Source organism: Eucalyptus grandis, chromosome 7 (assembly GCF_016545825.1).
Source record: "Eucalyptus grandis isolate ANBG69807.140 chromosome 7, ASM1654582v1, whole genome shotgun sequence".
In the NCBI taxonomy this organism is placed as follows: domain Eukaryota; kingdom Viridiplantae; phylum Streptophyta; class Magnoliopsida; order Myrtales; family Myrtaceae; genus Eucalyptus; species Eucalyptus grandis.
The window spans coordinates 46,909,341-46,929,758 of record NC_052618.1 but is presented as its reverse complement, the minus strand read 5'-3'; the positions used below and the strand labels follow the sequence as shown (position 1 = coordinate 46,929,758).

The 20,418-nt window shown below is 38.0% G+C and overlaps 4 protein-coding genes across 4 annotated transcripts; 2 read left to right on the top strand and 2 right to left on the bottom strand.

Annotated features, from left to right (window-relative positions):
- The first annotated feature begins 1,470 nt into the window (after nucleotides 1-1,470).
- On the top strand, nucleotides 1,471-2,384 carry LOC104455718 (polyhomeotic-proximal chromatin protein-like). Its single transcript, XM_010070462.3, has 2 exons — nucleotides 1,471-1,560; nucleotides 1,811-2,384. The coding sequence occupies exons 1-2, from the start codon at nucleotides 1,506-1,508 to the stop codon at nucleotides 2,194-2,196; spliced, it is 441 nt and encodes a 146-aa protein (XP_010068764.2). The 5' UTR covers nucleotides 1,471-1,505; the 3' UTR covers nucleotides 2,197-2,384.
- A 2,109-nt stretch (nucleotides 2,385-4,493) lies between these two features.
- LOC108961000 (aspartyl protease family protein At5g10770) lies at nucleotides 4,494-6,152 on the bottom strand. The gene is made up of 2 exons (XM_018877463.2): nucleotides 5,997-6,152; nucleotides 4,494-5,858 (listed from the first exon to the last, which is right to left on the bottom strand). The coding sequence occupies exons 1-2, from the start codon at nucleotides 6,067-6,069 to the stop codon at nucleotides 4,648-4,650; spliced, it is 1,284 nt and encodes a 427-aa protein (XP_018733008.2). The 5' UTR covers nucleotides 6,070-6,152; the 3' UTR covers nucleotides 4,494-4,647.
- A 7,376-nt stretch (nucleotides 6,153-13,528) lies between these two features.
- LOC104453841 (aspartyl protease family protein At5g10770) lies at nucleotides 13,529-15,213 on the bottom strand. Its single transcript, XM_010068466.3, has 2 exons — nucleotides 15,055-15,213; nucleotides 13,529-14,915 (listed from the first exon to the last, which is right to left on the bottom strand). Exons 1-2 carry the CDS (start codon nucleotides 15,125-15,127, stop codon nucleotides 13,723-13,725), a joined length of 1,266 nt encoding a protein of 421 aa, XP_010066768.3. The 5' UTR covers nucleotides 15,128-15,213; the 3' UTR covers nucleotides 13,529-13,722.
- A 2,806-nt stretch (nucleotides 15,214-18,019) lies between these two features.
- Nucleotides 18,020-18,950, top strand: LOC104453840 (cell wall integrity and stress response component 1-like). The gene is made up of 2 exons (XM_010068465.3): nucleotides 18,020-18,278; nucleotides 18,406-18,950. The coding sequence occupies exons 1-2, from the start codon at nucleotides 18,167-18,169 to the stop codon at nucleotides 18,762-18,764; spliced, it is 471 nt and encodes a 156-aa protein (XP_010066767.2). The 5' UTR covers nucleotides 18,020-18,166; the 3' UTR covers nucleotides 18,765-18,950.
- Nucleotides 18,951-20,418: the final 1,468 nt, after the last annotated feature.

Here is a 20,418-nt window from a genome sequence, read left to right as displayed (position 1 = left end):
GAATTTGCATTCGTTGATTGATCGGTGGTACCTTTCTACAAAGGGATGATTATACAAATATTTTTTGAACTTTGACTCAAGGTGAATGTTGTCCCCAAATTTTTAATTTATTCAATATGATGCTTGAACTTATGGTAAATGTTCAATTGTCCCCATACTATATGAAAATATCCAATTGCATTATTACATTGATTCAAGTAAATGGAATTTGTCAATATGACTTCTAATCCGGTAAGTTTGAACAGTGGACAAAAGGTGACATTATACATATATTATCCACATATTCAACTATGATAATCCATGTAATGGATGATCATTTTTCCAAACTGAACAAATCAAATAAATTTAAATTATTATTACATTCTAATTTGAGTTGAACATCTTAAGTGAATAATTCATGTGTAACGTAATTTTTGTGTATCATTCAAAGGTGCCAGATTGGAAACCAAATCAAAAAATTCCTTTCACTTAAATTAATAGAAGAGTAATATTAAATATTTCTATATAATTTAGGAACTGGATTGTACATTTACCAAAAGTTAATAAATCACCTTCCGTCATTCAAACGTACCGAATTGAAAGTTAAATGAACAATTTCCGTTAACTTAAATTAAAAGAATGGTAATATTGAATATTTTCAAATAGTTTAGGGACTACATTGAACATTTACCAAAAGTTCATGGCCCACATCAAATAAATTAAAAGTTCAAGGACTACATTAAATAAATTAAAAGTTCATGGATAATATTGCATATTGTATCAACATACGTGTCATTTTCTCCTCTAAAAACTACAATTTAAGTATTTATACCTATATATGCGATTAACAAATGGTTACAAGGAAATCAAACACATTCTATAAGGATTTTATAATCCAGCAATCCCTATCTACAAGCGGCTCCAAGAAAGAATAGACTCTGATACTCAATGATGGCATCTTCTCCACTTCTTCACAATTGTCATTTTCAGTTGCTCCTAGACTCTTTGGTTCCACTACTTGATAGTTGCATCAGATTCACTTCTTCGCGATTGCCATTATCAATTGCTCCCGAACCCTTCGGCGCCTTTACTTGGATACTTATTGCATTCCCACTTCGTTACGGTTCCGTCAATCACGACTCTTTTGTAGGTCAATTCAATCTTCATTTGTTGACATTTTTCTTCAGGACTCGGTCATATTCACCCATATCCTCATTACTATTTTTTTATCAACTGGGTGAGTTTATCAACTAGAAGCGCTCAACACTTAGCAAATTTTACCTTCGTCGCGTCTCACTCGGTCTTTGTCATTTGAGTCGTCTTTCGAGGGCTTGGACATTTTTTTGTGTGTGTCGACAGTGTCATTTAATAGTGAAATTATATTTAATAAAAATATGGTTGGCCTTCCTTGTCTCCCTATTAAAGGCAGGTTTCCATATTGAATTCGTCGAAGTCATAATTGAGTGACTCAGAAAATGGAGAGAAGGAAAACCTTTCATCTTCTTGCTATCATTCTCTCTCTTCTCATGATTGAAAAATCAATGGCTTCCCAAATTCTGGCCGAGAATAATCCTGCTCCAGGTACTCTCTCCCTTCTTATTTTCTATTTTAGATAACTAAATTTATCACAATATGATTTTCTTAGGCGTGAAATTTTTGTTTTTCGGATTTTGGTAGGCACTTTCCTTTGTTGAATTGAACCAAAGTAGTTGGGGAAATTCATGAGTACTTTGGACAGGATGGATTGTCTCTCGGATGCAATACGATGGAATCAGTACTTAATTTAAAACCAAGCTAATGAATGCGCGATTGATCCTTTTTGCCCATGCAGACCATGACAAAAGTAGGATCCGCGTGAATGGTAGCGTGCCAGACAAGGATGGGTCTTGGAGCGGCAACAGCTCGGGCCAGGGGAAACTCATGGTGCCTCCGCCTTCAACAAGGACCACGATCGACGTCAAGACCGCCGTTTCTCCCACAAGCGCCACTTCAAAGACCAGCGTCACTAAGAGTAGCAACACTTCAAGCACTACCGTCACTAACGGGGGCACCGTTTCAAGATCCAGCTCCACTGGAGTCAGCAAAAACAGCAGCACGGGCACCATCACTAGCGGAGGCACCGTTTCAAGATCCAGCAGCTCCACTAGAGTCAGCCAAAGCAGCAGCGCCACTAATGTCAGCCAAAGCAGCAGCTCCCCTCGTACTCAATATCCTTGAAAAATTGCCAAGCGAAACGCGAAAGATTCTCGATGATTGCCGTTTTCTTTTCTTTCTTTCTGGAGTTGCTCTCACGCTTGTTTCGATTGAAGTGATGCATTCCATCGTAGAGTTGTGTCCAGTCAGTATCACTGTCCAGTTCACTTGTAAGGTTGCTCTTAATCTTGAAGTGAATATGTCTTTCTGTTTGAGAAGGTTGCAGATTTTCTTCATATTGGTAGATGGGAACTTCACTTTTAAGGCTATAAAGCTGCTAAGGTTCCAAAGGCGTAATTCTACCCCCCCTAATCTACTAATAACTCCAGCTTTGCGTAGACGTTACAACCATGAGAAGTTATGCATGTTATGCAACACCTTTTCGGGCAAAGCGACAAACACGGAAAAAATATATTTACACAGAACTGTGCCTGAAAATGTGTGTTAAGTCTAAGATGCGACTTTCGTGAAAGGATTTGACGCACTTTAAAATTCCGTTTAGATACCATCTATCGTTCATTCTCTTTTGAAAAATTTCAAGTAGCATTCTCGCTCTTGTATCAATGTCGTCATAAAATTTCGAAAGTTACAATTTGCATCTTCGCAAAATGAGAAGACCAATTTTAACCTCGATTTGAGGCGGCGATCATTGCTCGCCTTAACTCTGAGGTCGGCGGTATTTGGTAACCATAGAGACAAGTGCCATGGATTTTTCTTTTTCCATGCGCGACCAATTTAGGAAGGAAAATGACAATTCCCTAAATGGATCTTGTTAGTAAATGTCCCCCGGAGAACAGTTCTTTTTTTTACTTTTTTGTAAGGGCAGTTTCAGAAGGAAAAAGTCAATTTAACAAATGGATAATGATGACTTACGGGACACTTGTTAATCATACTAAATAAGAAAAAGTTCTAATTTTCGAATCGGTACGAGAGAGGCATTACAATGAAAATAGCAAACATTCTCTATTGAGGTACTTAACGAGTTTTTTGGAAGGCAATCCTTAACAAAATCCTTAATAACTAAGGGTGTGTTTGTTTCACGGAAAACGTAACGTTTTTGGAAAAAAAATTCTGGGAAACCATTTTCTAGGAAAATGGTTAATTTTCCTTTGTTTGGTGATACGTGACTGAAAATATTTTCTGGTGTTTGGATTGCATTTGAAAAATTATTGAAGGTGTGGAAGACACCGACGAAGAGGAAGAGGAGGGAGCAAAGCCAACGGGAGCACAGAAGGGGCTAGGGTTGGAGGAGGTGGCAGTGACCAAAAGGAGGGGGCGAAGGAGAAGGAGAGAGGAGAGGAGGAGTTAGGGTTTATGTTCACAGGCAAAAAAAAGAAAAGAGAAAATAAGAAAAAAAAAAAAAAAGAAGAAAGAAAAGAAAAGATATAATAATAACAAATTCAAAATTTTTAATTAGAAATTATTTTTAATAATAAATTTTCATCAAGCAAGGACCTTAAAATATTTTAGAAAATATTTTCCGGTTTTTTCAAAAGGAAATCATTTTCCGTTGACTCATTTTCCTAAATGAACCAAACGCTTGAAAATGAGGAAACTGTTTTCCTGGAAATTGTTTTTCGCAAAACAAACACACCATAAGCATGGATGCGAAGATGGAGCTTCAAATCTAATCATAGAGTTTGGGATGCAAGATGTAGGTTTTAAAAACTCATTGGCAGTGTATGATATGATATTAAAAGTACCATGTCATTTGTAATTTTCACTTGAGCTTTTCAATACCCATTCGAAGACATTGAAATTCATCTTTTTACTTTCTCTACGTATACTCTTGAAAATATTGGTGATTTTTTAATGCTCGCATGAAAAAAATTATTGCAAAATTTAAGAGATTTCAAATTTTTCCCATTCAAGTTGCAAATTAAGATAAAGTTCTAGAGCTTCATATTGCATCTTAAGAGTACAGCAGTTATCAATTTTGCTACACATGGAACTGGAAGAAAAAATAGAAAACATATTTTCACGAGCCTTGCTGGTACTTATCCTTCTTGATTCAAAGTTTGGCAGTCTTCTAAAAATCTCATTAGTACTGCAAGTAGCTTCTTATAAAAGTAAACCCATATCGTTTTATCTCCCATCATTTTCTTCCACCGATTTTATCTCTACCGTTATTTGGCTTATACATTACCTATATACTTTTTGAAATACAAATGGTCCTGGAGGTCTACGTCTACAACAATGTTAGTACATGATAGCAATAAAAATCACCGTACAAAGGGAAAGTTACTTGAATTTCCATGAAAGTAAGGACCGAATCGACCAATTGACAAAGCATAAAGACAATCACTACAGCTATTATGATCTTATGAAAATACACAGATTGATGTAAAAGGAAATTTAACAACACATATCTTGTAAGTATGTGCCACGTGTAGCAGAACAATACTCCAAATAAAAACGGGCACTCGTTTGGATATTCATGTCACTTATAAAGTTTTCTTCATCAATTGTAGCCTCTCAATTGCCACAAGCACCTCTCCCAAAATGAAACTCTTTATCTTGAACGTTGAAAAGTATGTTCAGGTTCCGCTGCTGCACGTTGCCAATAATGACCAAGTCTTGCCTTTCCGAGTTCGGCGGGTTTGGCACGAAGGCCAAGCAAACTTGCGCATCATCGTTCTCTCGCCAAACTACGGCAGACGGGTCCAACGTAACATCAGTATTCTCAAATTGTAGGATCATCTTCGGCAACTTCACATTCTCCTGACCCCGAAGATCATAGCACGTGTCCAGTGTCGACAGACGATCTGCAACGGGGTAGGCCGACATGTACTTGACGAATTCTGCGTGAACAGCCTTATAAATCGAGGGCGGCAACCGAGTGAAGGTAGTCCCCGAGTCTATGATGGTCCTAGGAGGTGAAGACTCTGAAGAGAGGCTAAATTTCTGATTGCCAAGGGTAATACCAAGGAGGTTGACAAAATAATAAGATGGGTTACGATCGTCGATTATGAGAGGTGTGATATTGTCTGTTTGGCAATTACTAAGGGCTTCAAGCCCAAAAAGTAAGTACCCGGATGAGCTCTCGCTGCCAGGGATGCAGTAGCAGAAGATATTGGAAAATTCTGATTCTATGCGGGAGATTAAGGTCGTGTCTCCTTGCCCTAGGCCTAATACACCGGCCGTGGTGCCGAAATCGTCGCTATAACTTTGGCTGCAACCGAAGATGAAGTCCTTGAACTGGTACTCTGGAGTGAGGGTGAGCAGATCTTGGACGTAGTAGCCATTGGAATGTGATCCATCTGCATAGTCAATCGAGTAGGTGCATTCTGATGATGTGCATGCTGGCCTTGAGAATGTGGTAGAGTCGGATGGCTCAAACAATGGGCCTTGCTGACCAGAGCAACTAGGACAAGGTTTGCATTTGGTCCATGTAACGTCACTGCCCGTGTCAAAGATTAGGGGCAGGTCGATTTTCGGGGTCCCGACGCCAACTGTGACCACAAACTCGCTCGTTCCGGGAGAGCCACGGTGGATCGGCATTTGGGCATGCTCACCGTAATCCCCATTGGGCAATGCGCGAGATTGTCCTGGGATGTTCATGGAATTGACCCGTGATTGGTCTCGGAGAAAAATGAGCTTGGAATCGCGAGATTGACGGTTCGCAGCAAGCGGCGAACAGGGTCCCTGCCTATGTGCCAATGTCAACCCACGTCCCTTTGCTTGACCTGCAATCAATATGAATCATAATGTAAGTGATGCTTATAGCAGTCGGATCTTGAGGCAACGTCAACTATTGTTATTCAATAAAATGCATTTAGCAAAGCAAAAACATGACCCGAAGTATTAAACATAGAGAACGACACCTTTGCAAGTAGTTGCTGCCCTCAGCGGCTTCATTTCGACAACATACTTATCATGCACTTCATGATTTACCATCACCCTTCCCCATGCACATCTCTTCCCAACTTCGTGACCGGAGAAAAGGAGGACGAGAAGAAGAAGAAGAAGATGGAGAAAAGTGCAACTGGCCATGGATGGAGTGTGATTTGGTGAAGGACTCGGAGGGAACTCGAGTATTTATAAATCGACGATGACGATTGTTAAATGATCCAACCGCGTAGGTATGAAATGGAAGGACAGAAAAGAAGGGTCGAAATAAGCCAGAAGCAAAAGGTTGGTCTGTTGTTGACTTGGAACCTTCCCGGTTCACATACATTTTGAGTGTCACGACCGTTTCTGGTCTTTCAAATAGCCAACTGTCACCCTGTCGTCAAGCCAACGTTAGACTCCGATGGTTGACTCACTGCAACAATACTTGCCGCTCCTCATTTTACGTGTACTAATCTTACGTATTGATTAAGTATTTAAACAGTAAATCACATCTCTCTCTAACAGTTTAAGTTTTTAAGTTTTTAAGATAACTAATAGTGATCTCACACTATCTCACATTATATCAAAGCAACCCAAAGTGATAGCATTAAGATCAAACTAAGTAAGAGATGAAATATAGAGTATTTAATCACACATTCATCTAATAACTTAAGCTTTTAGAATAATTAGGTGTGATCTCAAAAAATCTCACATGTATTAGTGCATCAGGACTTTTGTCATATGCTAGGGTAACATTTATCCTCGACAAAGATTATGACATGTTGGTAGATAGAAAGCAGCAAATGACAAAAATGATTTTGTTTATGGCCCCTTTGAATTTGCGTAGGGTCGGACAATATATTCCGTAGGAATGAAACTTTTGTATTCTTTACTAAATATTAGTTTAATTATTTTACCAACGCTTTAAATTTACCACTATTACATGAAATTACGAACTTTTGTGGTGCAATTCACCAAATTTTCTCTATATAAACCAACTACTTTTGAGTTACCAAATCATGTTTGAGTTTATCAACATTTATTTGCTACTTTTAACTCACCATATTGAGTTACATTCTTATTTGCCTCATGTACAAACTCTTTTCTACGATTCAATTACCAACTAGTTTTACGTTATCAACTCTTATTTGAGTTAGTCTAACTTTTTTAAATTATCAATTTATATTATTTTTGTCAGAAAAAAACATTTATTAGTATATAAAAACTTGTATTTAACTTTCTTAACAACACTCTACATTTACCAACTACTATATGAAACAATGAGCCTTTATCTGGTGACTTACCAACTTTATCAATTAAATAACCCTACAGAAAAGTTGGTAAATTAAAGGAGCAACGTTGGCAAGCAACTCAAATAAGAGTTGAAAACCCATAACTAGTTAATAACTTAACCGTAGAAAAGTTGCTAAATCACGTGAATTAAAGTTAGTAATTTCATATTAGAAGTACTTAAATTAAAGGCATACTAATAATGGCTGACATAAGCTTGTATTGAAAGAAAAACAAATTTGATAAGCAACTCAAACGAAAGTTGGTGAGAGAAAACTAGTCAGTAACTTAATTAGAGAAAAATTAGTAAATCACTCCAATTACATATGTTAATTTTTGTACATAATTTGATAACTTTAAGGCAGCATTAGAAAATGCTAATTAAAGTCTATAAATGAGAAGAAATGTTGCAAATTTAAACAAAAAAAAATGAATGTCAAGTAACTCTACTGTAGACGGTCATTTAAAAGGAAAAAATATGGTAACTCGGTAGAAAAATTGGCAAATTCAAAAAAAAAAAAAAAATTAGACTTTAGTTAGTAACTCAAATGAAAGTCAATAACCCAAAATTAGTTGATAATTGAATATGGCAAAAGTTGGTAAAATACTCTAATTTAGGTTGATAATTTTATATTAGTAAACACAAAGTTGGCAAGTTACATAAATAAAAGTTGATAAGTTAAGTTAAAATATTGCTTATTTGCAAGCTAATCAATTAATAGTTTATAAACTTTTGGGAAGTTACTGACAAATAAAAAAAAAAGTCACAAATAGTTTTTTTATCAATAGTTCTTTTACACTAATCAATATTATTGAAATTTACTGGCGCGCAAAGAAAATTCATATTTTTGACGCAGAATAATAGAATTCTCTTTCTTGGAAACTACAATTAACGTGAATAAAACTAGATCGTTATAAAATACTAAAGAAAAATGAATATGGTAAAAGAAAGACGCGTAACCAATTCTACGAGAGTTTCAATTATCTTCACATTCTTTTGGGCCAAAAAAATAAAAAAACTCACTTCGGAACCATGGAAGGTTGAAATGGTCAAGGGAACCAAAATGGAAAAAGGACTGATAACCGCGCAAGTTAAGGCAAAAAGCCAAAACAGTCATGTGAATTCATTTTATTTCAGTCGTCAGGTCACGTAAACATCACAAGAAACCCATAATATTTAATTCTTCAGATGAAGTCGGCTCTGGCAGTTGGGACGCATATAGAACTTTTAATTAAAAAAATAAAAAAGACAAGAAGACAAAGAAACGACCAAGCAAAACGTGGGAGAGATGTGATGGAAGTTTCCCCTTGACCTTGAGTCCCAAGTTTCACGCGGACAAGTTCTCGTTGTACGCGATCCCAACTCCCAAACTCTAGAAGTTGCAGGTCGACTTCTGTCCCTTATTTCTTTCTGCTTTAACTCATCCGACATGAGTCTTTTCGAGTCAAATCCTCAGTTTTTAATACTAAATCCCGTTTGGTTCAATTTTCTGAAAAGTAAAAAGAGGGCCTTTCGGCGTATTGGAAAAATATAAAGTATTTGGTAAGTATTTTTGGGATTCTATTTGTCAAATATTAACATTGGGTTTTCATTGAAAATGTTGAAAACCTAATGTTAACAACCCAAGATAAGCAGGGATCTGCTTTGAGCTTTTAGTGGAATACCATTTTGTCGACACCTAATTTTAGCAAATCTAGGAAAATAAAGAAAATAAAAATTGCATTGGAACAAATAAAAGAAAAAAAATGAAAAAATGGGAGAAATTGATTTGACTGAATTATGCAAGGAAATATGAAATTTTGATGGATGTTTGGATTTTATTAAATACAGAAACAATTAAAAATCAGGTAAACAAAGGGCAATGATTTTAATAAAATGGAAAGAATCGGTGCAAAATCGAGCTGATTTCGAAATCATGCTCCGATTTACATTCTTGATTTAATGCAATAAAAGATGGAAGTTTGAAAATGTCATACAAAGTAGCTGTTCGGAATCAGTATAAAAGAGAGCTTTATTTTTTGTAATCCCGAGAGGAATTTTTCGAAAAAATTGAGAGTAAAAGTTCCAAGAGAAGTTCGTCCCAAAAAAGCTTTGAGAGAGAAAAGACAAAAAAGTTAGCTGTTTCCTTCTGTGGAAAAAGTGGAAAAAGCGGAAAAAGAAGCAGGAGGAGAATAAAAAATTGGAGAGAAAATTCGTGCAGAAGAGCCCTTCTTCGTTTTTTCTCAAGTCAAAAGATATAAAAGACAAAAGAGGGATTTCTTACCAAAAAAAAAAAAAAAAAAAGACAAAAGAGGGATTTGACTTCTGCAGAAAAGGACACCAGCAGGGGGAGAGAAGACGTAGGAAGTGACGTGAGAGTGAGGGTAAAAAAGAAGAAAAAAAGAAAAAGAAAAGAGGTTGCTGTTCATCTTCCTCGAAGGGCTACCGGCGTTGCTGCTGACCACCTCTGCTGGTCCCTGCGCCGCCGCGCTTCCGTCCGGCGCAACCCGCAGCAGCACCGCCTCCGCGTCCTCTCGCCGTCGCCGCTCGCCACCGCTCAGCCCACCTCCACGGTCGCACGCGCCCCGCGACACCAGCAGCCGTGCCCGAGTCCTCCGCGACGCCCCCGCAGCACTCGAGCTTGCGTCGGTCGTCACTTCCGCGAGCCTGCACCGCCGGTCTCCAAGCTGCACCGCCGGTCTCCGAGTAGCACCGCCGCTTCGCTCACCCCCGCCAGTCGCTGCCGCGACCCAACGCCACCGGAGCCCACACCGCCGCCGTTCGCCTCCGTCCGGTACCCGACAGCCAGCCCCGCGCCCACGCCGCTGCTGCTCGCCTCATCCGCATCCGCACCGGAGCCCGACGCCGTGCCTCAGTCACCTCCGCGTCCCAGCCGTTCCTACACCGACGCCCGACAACCACCAATCTCGCCACGCCGCTGTCCCTGCTGCTACCCGACGTCGCTGGAATCTTCCTCACCCGCGACTGCACCAGCCCGACGTCCTTGCTCGCCGTGCCGACGCTGCCCGAAGCTGAAGACCAGCGACCAGGCGCTGCAACCCAAGCTGCGCCTCCTCTGCCGAGCACTGCTTCCTCCTTGCCGGACCTTCGCCGGAGCTCTGACCGCGACGCCCCCGCCGGACCTCCCATCAGCCATCCTTGGTTGGACCCCACGGCTGCCAAGCCCAATTTTGAAAAAAAGGAAAAAAAAAAAAAAAAAAAAAAAAAAAACACATTAGGTAGTTTTCTTTAGTTTATTTTATTTTACTTTTATCTTATTTTTTTAGTATAATTAGTCTTTAGTATATGATTGGAAATTCAACATATCACTAGATTTGCAACCGCATCTGGGTTTTTTATTTCATCTATAAGGCTTTAAATGAAATAATTAATTAAGCGGGAATAAAATTGATATTTTGATCTTTAAGGTTTAAGATCAATTTATCGATTTTACTAGCAAAGTACTATTTCTTGATCTATACGATGTGTGATATTTTTTGGTAATTTTGAATGGTCTTGATTGCTTTATTTATCTTGAAATGTGTTTAAGTTATAATATTGCATGTTTTAGGGTTTACATATTTAGAATAGGAATTTTATTTATTCTGAATTTTCGAAATAAAAAATATACCAAAAACATGAATTTAGGATGTTAGATTTTCATTTCATTAACTTGGATTACATGTTTAATTATTTGGCAATTGTTAATTTCGAAATTTAAAAAAAAAAAAACAAAAGGAAATGCATTCATTTAGGATGCTAGTTTTATTGTTATTTAAATTGCATGTTAAATTTTAATTTTGGAAAAAAGGAAAAACACAACAAAAAAACTATCATGCATTTGTCATGTAGAGTTAGGGCATATTTTGAACGTCATTGCATATTATGGTTAAATTGCACTTAGTTTAAATTTAGATAATATTTTCTTAATTTATTATAAGTTTAGGTATTTTCTTAAATAGATTGCATTTTAGGATTATTTGGGTTAAGATAATATTTTAGTTTAAATTAGGATTTAGCTCAACCTAATTCCTAATACAAATTGAATAGGATCTTAATCTAATTAGATAATTTTCACATTTTATTTAATTCCGAATTGCATGAAAAAATACAAAAAAATGTCTTAGAATAAATTAGTTCTATTCCCTAGGATAGATTGCATTTTTAGGAAAAATAAAAAATGTCATTGTATGTCATTAAAAATAGATTCATGAAATGCACATCATTTAGAGATTGTTACTAGGTCCATTTAATTAGAAATTGCAGGACATTAGAACTAGGTCATTTAGTTATATTGCATTGCATATTGCATGATTTTCATTAAAAAAGTGAAAACAAAAAGAAATTGCGTGTTAATTGGAAATCATATCTAAGGTTGTTGATGTGGATTTTAATTTAACATTGCAGATACTTTCGTTACTTTGAGGTAAGTTTTTACAATTTATTTATTATTTATCTGGGTGTTAAATTGGTGGATTGCGTATCCACATGATCATTTTACATGTTAGGGAATTAGATTTAAAATCAATTTAAGCTGCCTACAAAAAACATTTTTAAAATTAAAAAGAAGTGGTACCGAAAGGGCATTAGAGAAATATAGTGTAACCAAGTCCCCGTGCCTATAATCTCTGGTTTGTAGGAGTAAAGTGAAATTCCCATTACTTTACTTGAGTTTTTAATCGACCCACCAAAAAATAGATTAGTGGTGACTCCTAGATAAAATCTATCTGCATGTTAAAAACTGTCATTTTAAGTCGCGGATTGGTATGGGCTTAGGAGAGCCCGAATTAAAGTCTATGCTTAATAATCCATTAGCCAAATTTTAGGTGGTTCACACCTCGAAAAATTTTGGTCGCGACACATTTTAAGTGTTTAATGATATTTTTTCTTTTCAATATTGCCTTCACTAATAATTTTGTTTTCCACTTTTGCCCTAAAAAAATTATTGTTCATCTTCTTCCATGGGCTCGCTAGTTTGTCATTAAGGTGAGGTCCAAGTCAAGGTGGTTGTCATCATTGAGGTCGTGGTTGAGGGTTGAGCGACTTTGATACGGCTTTCGACCTTGACCCTCGATCATGGTCGTGCAACCTTAGTGTAGCACATCCTTGGTGTTGGCATCCTCAACAGCCGTCGCCTAGGTTGCGAGTGGTCAAAGGGCTCAGAAGATCTACAAGATTTGTGCCAGTGAAGCTCCGCAATGCAATGTCCAAATCAAAAACCCTAAAATCAATGAGATTAGTCATTGGTGAAGCCTCTACAAATTGCCGAGTAGCATGACCCCAAGGATCGCCTTGCCTAGGTTTGTGTGACCTCGGCTAACGGTTGCCCCCAGTTGCTGTTGATGCTCACCTAAGGTTGATGCCAGTAAAGCTCGCCCAATCCCAGCCTCTACCCATGCTTGCCCCTCTGTTTTTTACTTTTTCTTTTTTTTTTTTTTCTTTTCTTTTCACCTCAAAGTTACTTCACAAAATATACACTAGAAAAAGTATCCAAACGCTATTACTTTTACCAAATGCCCCTTCATTCAAAAACACTTGGAAAATGCAAAGCCATTTCCCCGAAGTTGAAGGAAACGGGGGCTAATTCTTATCCGAGAAGTTCCTTTCGAGCCTCTTGCTCGGAAGATGGCAGTTGCTTTATGTGGTCCAGTTACCCTCGGAGTTGACGAACGGTCGATGGCGTGTCATTCAATAGCGAAACCATAATAAACAAAAAAAATGGTCGGTCGTTTAAAAAATAAAATAATGAATAAAATAAAATAAGAAGAAGAAATCAATTAGAAAGAGAGGTCGGTAGCAAACGAGACGTGGGTGTCGCTTTTACATATCCGCGGCTTTTCTTGGTTGACTACTTTTAAGAAGGCTTTGCATGGGTGACTTCGTCGAAATCAAGACATCATTGACCTTCACATTGCATCTTGAGAGTGGAGCACCGTTATCAATTTTGCTACCCATGCATGGACCCTGCTGGTACTTGTCCTTATTAGTTCAAAGTTTGGCAGTCTTCTAAAACTCTCATTAGTACTGAGAGGTGCTTCTAGTAAAAGTAAACCCATATCGTTTCATCTCACATCATTTTCTTCTGCCGATTTTGTCTTTATAGTTATTTGGCATATACGTTGCCTAATTACTTTTTCAAATACAAATGGTCCTCTCGAAATCTACGTTTGCATCAATGTTAGTACATGATAGGTATAAAAATCCTCGTACAAAGGGAAAGTTGAGTTTGTGTGAAAGTAGGGATTGAATCGACCAATTGATAAAGCACAAAGACAGTCATTACAGCTATCATGATCTTATAAAAACACACGGATTGATGTAAAGGAAATTTAACAACACACATCATGTAAGTATGTGCTACGCGTAGCGAAACAATATTCCAAATAAAAACGGGCACTCGTTTGGATATCCACGTCACTTATATAGTTTCCTTCATTAATTGTAGCCTCTCAATTGCCACAACGACCTGTCCCAAAATGTAACTTTTTTTCTTGAATGTTGAAGAGTATGTTCAGGTTCTGCTGCTGCACGTAGCCGATAATGACCAGGTCTTGCCTTTCCGAGTTCGGTGGGTTCGGCTTGAAGGCCAAGCAAACTTGCGCATCATCGTTCTCTCGCCAAACTACGGCGGACGAGTCCAACGTAATGTCGGTATTCTCAAATTGTAGGATCATCTTCGGCAACTTCACATTCTCCTGACCCCGAAGATCATAGCACGTGTCCAGTGTCGACAGAGGCTTTGCAACGCTGTAGGTGGTCGACATGTACTTGACGAATTCTGCGCGAACAGCCTCATAAATCGAGGGCGGCAACCGAGTGAAGGTAGTCCCCGAGTCTATGATGGTCCTAGGAGGTGGAGACTCTGAAGATAGGCTAAATGTCTGATTCCCAAGGGCAATACCAACTAGGTTGACAAAATAATAAGATGGGTTATATTGGTCGATTATGAGAGGTGTGATATTGTCTGTTTGGCAATTAGTAAGGGCATTAAACCCAAAAAGTAAGTACCCGGATGAGCTCTCGCTGCCAGGGATGCAGTAGCAGAAGATAGTGGAAAAGTTTTGTTCTATGCGGGAGATTAAGGTATTGTCTCCTTGTCCTAGGCCTAATACACCGGCCGTGGCACCGAAATCGTCGCTATAACTTTGGCTGCAACCGAAGAGGAAGTCCTCGAACTGGTACTCCGGAGTGAGGGTGAGCAGATCTTGGACATATTCGCCATTGGAATACGATCCATCTGCATAGTTGATCGAGTAGTTGCATTTCGATGCAGAGCATCGTGGCCACGAAAATGTCTTAGACTCATGTGGATCAAACAATGGACCTTGCTGACCACATTTGGTCCATGTAACTTCACTGCCCGTGTCGAAGATTAGAGGCAGGTCGACTTTTGGGGTCCCGATGCCGATTGTGACCACAAACTCGCCCATTCCAGGAGAGCTGCGGCGGATTGGCATCTGGGCATGCTCGCCATGATCCTCAGCAGGCAGTGCCCCAGATTGTCCTAGGACATTCATGGAATTGACCCGCGATTGGTCTCGGAGAAAAATGAGCTTGGAATTGCGGGATTGACGGTTCGCGGCAATCGGCGAACAAACTCCCTGCCTGTGTGCCAATGTCAATCCGAGGCCCTTTGCTTGATCTGAAATCATAATGAATCATAATGTAAGTAATGCTTATAGTGGTCAGATCTCGAGATCATGTCGACCATTATTATTCAATAATATGCATTTAGCAATGCCGAAACATGACCCAAAAATTTTAAAGATTGAGAACGAGACCTTTGCAAGTAGTTGCTGCCCTCAGCGGCTTCATTTCCACAACATACTTATCATGCTCTTCATGATTTACCATCACCCTTCCCCATGCACATCTCTTCTCAACTTCGTGATTGGAGAAAAGGAGGACGAGAAGAAGAAGATGGAGAGAAGTGTAACTGGCCATGGATGGACTGTGATTTGTTCAAGGACTCAGAGGGAACTCGAGCATTTATAACTCGACAATGACGTCATCCAACCGCGTAGTATGAAATGGAAGGACAGAAAAGAACGGTCAAAGTAGGCCAAAAGCAAAAGGTGGGTCTGTTGTTGACCTGGAACCTTCCCAGTTCACATGCCTTCTGCGTGTCGATTGTTCCTAGTCTTAGCCAACTGTCACCATGTCGTCAAGCCGACGTTAGACTCCGACGGTTGACTCACTGCTACAATAACTGCTGCTCCTCGTTTTACGTGTACTAATCTTATGGATTGATGAAGCATTTAAACATAAAACACGTCTTCTTTACTTTAAAATTTTAAAATAATTGATAATTTCATAACATCTTATATCGTATCAGAGCACCCCAGAGTAATAAAGTCAGACTAAACTAAGCGTGATGAATGAATGATAGAGTATTTAATTGTACTTTTGTCTAATAACATAGAGTTTTAGAATATTTAGCAATGATCTCACAAAATTCCTCACATATTAATTTATCAAGTCTTTTGTCATCTACCTAGATCACATTTATCCTCAACGAAGATTATGACATGTTGGAAGATAGAAAGGAGCGTGGCTTGAATGAAAAAAACGACGTCGGTTTATGGCCCCTTTAAATTTACATAGGATCAGAAAATATATTCCATAAGAATGAATCTTTTATATTCTTTACTAAATTTTATTTGCTTTTTTACTAATGCTTTAAATTTACCACTATTACATGAAATTACCAACTTTTTTGTGCTACTCACCAAATTTTCACTAATTATGAACCAACTATTATTTGGTTACCGATTGGTATTTGAGTTTATCTACATTCATTTGGTTTTTTTTAATTCACCATATTGAGTTACCATTTTTATTTGCCTTATGTACAAACCCTCTTCTACCATTCAATCACCAACTAGTTTTGCATTATCAACTCTTATTTAAGTTAGTCCAATTTATTTGTCTTTCTTTAAATTATCGATTTCTTTTATTTTTGTAAAAAAGAAAAACTACTATTACAATATACAAAATTTTGTTTAACTTTCTTGCCAATACTTTATATTTACCAACTATTATATGAAACTACCGACCTTTATTTGGTGACTCACCAACTTTATCCCAATTAAATAACCCAACAGAAAAGTTGGTAAATAAACAGAGCAAATAAACGTCGGAAAGTAACTTAAATAAGAGCTGGTAACCCAAAAGTAATTGATAACTTAATGATAGAAAAGTTGATAAATCACAAAATTAAATTTAGTTATAATATATTAGAGTTGTTAAATTTAAGGTGTGCTAATAATGACAAATACAAGTTAGTATCAAAAGAAAAATAAATTTGGTACGTAATTCAAATGAGCATTGGTAAATACACAAATGGTTGGTAACTGAATTAGAGAAAAGCTAGTAAACATAACCCATTAAATTTGTTAATTTATATACATAATTTGATAACTTTAAGGCGGCATTAGAAAATGCTATTAAAAGTCTATAAATGAGAAGGAAAGTTGCAAATTAAAAAATCAGATGAATGTCAATGAATAACATTTATGAGACTTGGTAACCCAATTCTAGACGGTCATATAAAAGGAAAAAAAACTTGGTAAGTCATGCTAACTGGTAGTCTCCTGAAGGAGACAATAAACGTTAAAAGAGTGCTAACACAGGCAAATAAAAACCGGTAACTTGATAGAAAATGGCAAATTAAAAATATAATTAGGCTTTAGTTAGTAACTCAAATGAGAGTTGATAGCCCAAAATTAATTGGTAATATTATAAGAAAAAATTGGTAAAACACTCTAATTTAGGTTGATAATTTTATGTAAGTATTTGTAAAACACAAAGAGTTGGTAAGTTGTGTAAATATAAGTTAGTAGGTTAAGTTAAAATTTTGCTTATTTGCTAACTAAAAAAAATAGTTTATAAAGTTTTGGCAAGTTGTCGACAAAAATAGTCATAGTTTGTTTTTCTAATAACAATTCTTTCACACTAACCAATACCATTTGAAATTTACTAGCGCAAAGGAAATTCATATTTTTTTTATATAGAATAGTAGAATTCTTCCTTCTAGAAACTACAGTTTACTTGGATAAAACTTGATCGTTATAAAACACAAAAGAAATATGAATATCCTTACCAAATATATATATATATATATATATATATATATATATATATATATATGAATATGGTAAAAGATAGACATGAAAGAAACTCTATGGAAATTCAATTATCTTTGCATCCCTAAAACTCACTTCGCGAATCATGGGAGGTTGAAATGGTCAAGGGAACCAAATTGGAAAAGGCCGATAACCATGCAAATTAAGGCAAAAGACCAAAAAAGATATCAAGTCTTACACGCTTGGTGTATTTCCATGTGAATCCATTCCATTTATATAGATACCACAAGTGATCAAATAATATTTAATTCTTGAGATGATCTCGTGGTTGGGACGCATATAAGAACTTTTAATTTAAAAAAAAAAAAAAAAAAAAAAAAGATAAAGAAACAACCAGGCAAACCGTAGGAGAGATGTAATGGAAGTTTCCCCTTGAACTTGACTCCCAAGTTTCACGTGGATAGGCTCTCGTGGCACGCCATCCCTGCTGTCAACTTCTAGATGGCCTTCGCTCTATATGGGCCCGGTTAGCCTCGGAGTTGACGAACAGTCAATGACGTCTCATTCACTGGTGAAACTATAATGATTAAATAAATAAGTGGTCGGTCATTGAAAAAAATAAGAAGAAGAAGAAGAAGAAGAAGAAGAAGAAGAAGAAGAAATCAATCGGGAAGAGAGGTCGGTAGCTAACGTGACGTACGGTGCGGCTTTTACATATCCGGGGCTTTTCTCTGACTATTTAAAGGAGGCTTTGCATGGGTGGGAATTCGTCGAAGTCGAGACATCATTGAGCGAGCGACTCGAAGAAATGGAAAGCCAGAAAATCATTCGTCTTCTCGCGCTTATTTTCTCTCTTCTCATGATTGAAAAATCGATGGCAACCCGAATTCTGTTCGTGAATTATTCTCCTCCTCCTCCAGGTACTCTCTTCTCTTGTCGAATCGATTTGAAGTAGTTGGGGAATGTGACAGAGCCAAGTCCATACTTAATGTAAGCCGTGCTGACTTGTTGGTTTATGTGCGCGGGGTCGATCCGGTGCGCATGCAGACGGTGACCACGGTAAGAGCCGCGTGAACGGGAGCACGCCAGTTCAGGATAAACACTGGAGCGGTGACGGTTCAGGCCAGGGGACGGTCCTGGTGCCTCCGCCTTCGACAAAGGCCACGCTCTCGCAAGACGGCACGCCGAACTCGTCTGCGAAAGCCGCAGTGGACGCCCCGACCAATGCTAAAGTCAATGTCTCGACCGCCGCCTCTCCTACAAGCGCCACTTCGAGTGCGCATGTCACCAGCAGCGGCAACACGTCAAGCACCAAAGTCACTAGCGGAAGCACCGTCTCAACATCCGGCCACAGGAGCGTCAGTGCAAGCAGCACCAGCAGCAGCACTGTTACTAAATATCCTTGATGATTGAGAAGTAAAAAGCTAAAGTTCTTGACGATGGACGCTTTCTTTTATTTCTTCTTTGTTTGTTCTGACTCTTGTTTGATAGAAGTGACGCATTCTTTCGTAGAGTTGTGCCAAACTATCCAGTTCACGTGTGAGTTTGTTCTTGATTCTGAAGTGAATGTCATTTTGTTTGAGAAAGTTGCAAATTTTCATTATATATATAGACATGACCTTCAATTTTCTCGCTCTCTTGTCAAACATATCAAATACCAACCGCAGAATTTCAAAAGCTACGATTTGCATTTTCGCAAACGAAAACTCTCCGACCTGAGATTTGAGACAGGCAACCATCGTTGGCCTCAGCTCTGAGGTTCGCAACAATCGGCACAAAGGAGAAAACAAGATGCACATACTAAGGGCGTGTTTGGTAACGTTTCTGTTCAAAAATAGAAAAAACTATTTCTGTTCCGGGAACAATTTTTAACCGAAAAGACGCGTTTGGTAAACTTATTCCGGGAATAAAAAATGAACGAAACACGTTTGGTAAATTTATATTCTTTTTTTGTTTCTTTTAATTTTTTAATATTTTTATTTTATTTTCCTTTATTTTTCTTTTTTTTCCTCTTTTGGCAAGTCGCCGGCCTCCGGCGACCAATGACGGGGGCGGCAGCCTTGCCCAACCACGGCGAGGCTCGCCGGGGGCGAGCGGCAGCTCGGCGAGGTCGCCGACCCTCGATGGCGTCGCCGGCCCTCAATGGCCGGTCGCCGGCCATGGCGGGCCGGCGACCGGCCAAAGAAAAAAAGAAGAAAAGAGAAGAGAGAGAAGTGTTTCTTCAAAAGTGTTTCTGGAACAAAAAACAATTTTTTTTTGTTTCTCGTTTCCGTTCTTTTTTTGTTCCGGGAACAAAAAAACAGATTTTGAACAAAAACGCAAACAAACGCGTTTTACTGTTCTTTTTTGTTCCTGGAACAAAAAAAAAAATTTTTGTTCATGAACAATAAAAAGAACATTACCATGCAGCCCCTAAATGGTCATTTACCTTCCTAGAAGATTCGTGTTGGTTGGCTTTTTCTTTGGGTGGGGGCGATTGCATAAATGGGTCTTGCCAATAATTTCTTTTGAAACACTCGTTAATTTATATTCAATGAAGAAAAAACTTTCATCTCTGATACACTCATCACGCGCTATACAAGGAAAGTATTGTATTGGAAAGGATAAATTTTGTTTTATTGGGTACTTTAACCAATGTTTCCCTAGGCACTCATTAGCAAAGTCCCCAATAAAAAAGCATGGATGGAAAGATGCAGCTTGAAATCTAATAGCAGATTTAAAGATGCCAAATGTACGTTTAAAAAGTCACATTCATACAAGAGTAAAAAGTGGAACGGTATTTATAATTGTGCAAAAAGTGAGATGCTCCCGATAATATTTCCTTTAAATTTTCAATACCCTTTTGAAAAGAAAAGCTTTAAAATTCATCTTTTCTTTCTCTACCTATACTCTCGAAAATACTGGTGACGTTTGTGCCCCATAAAATAAAATTAATTCAAAACTGAAGGGATCTCCGATTTTCTCCATTCAATTTGCAAATTAAGAAATACTTATAGAGCTTCATATTGCAGCTCAAGAGTGGAGTACGTTATCAATTATACTACACGTGGATGAGATAAA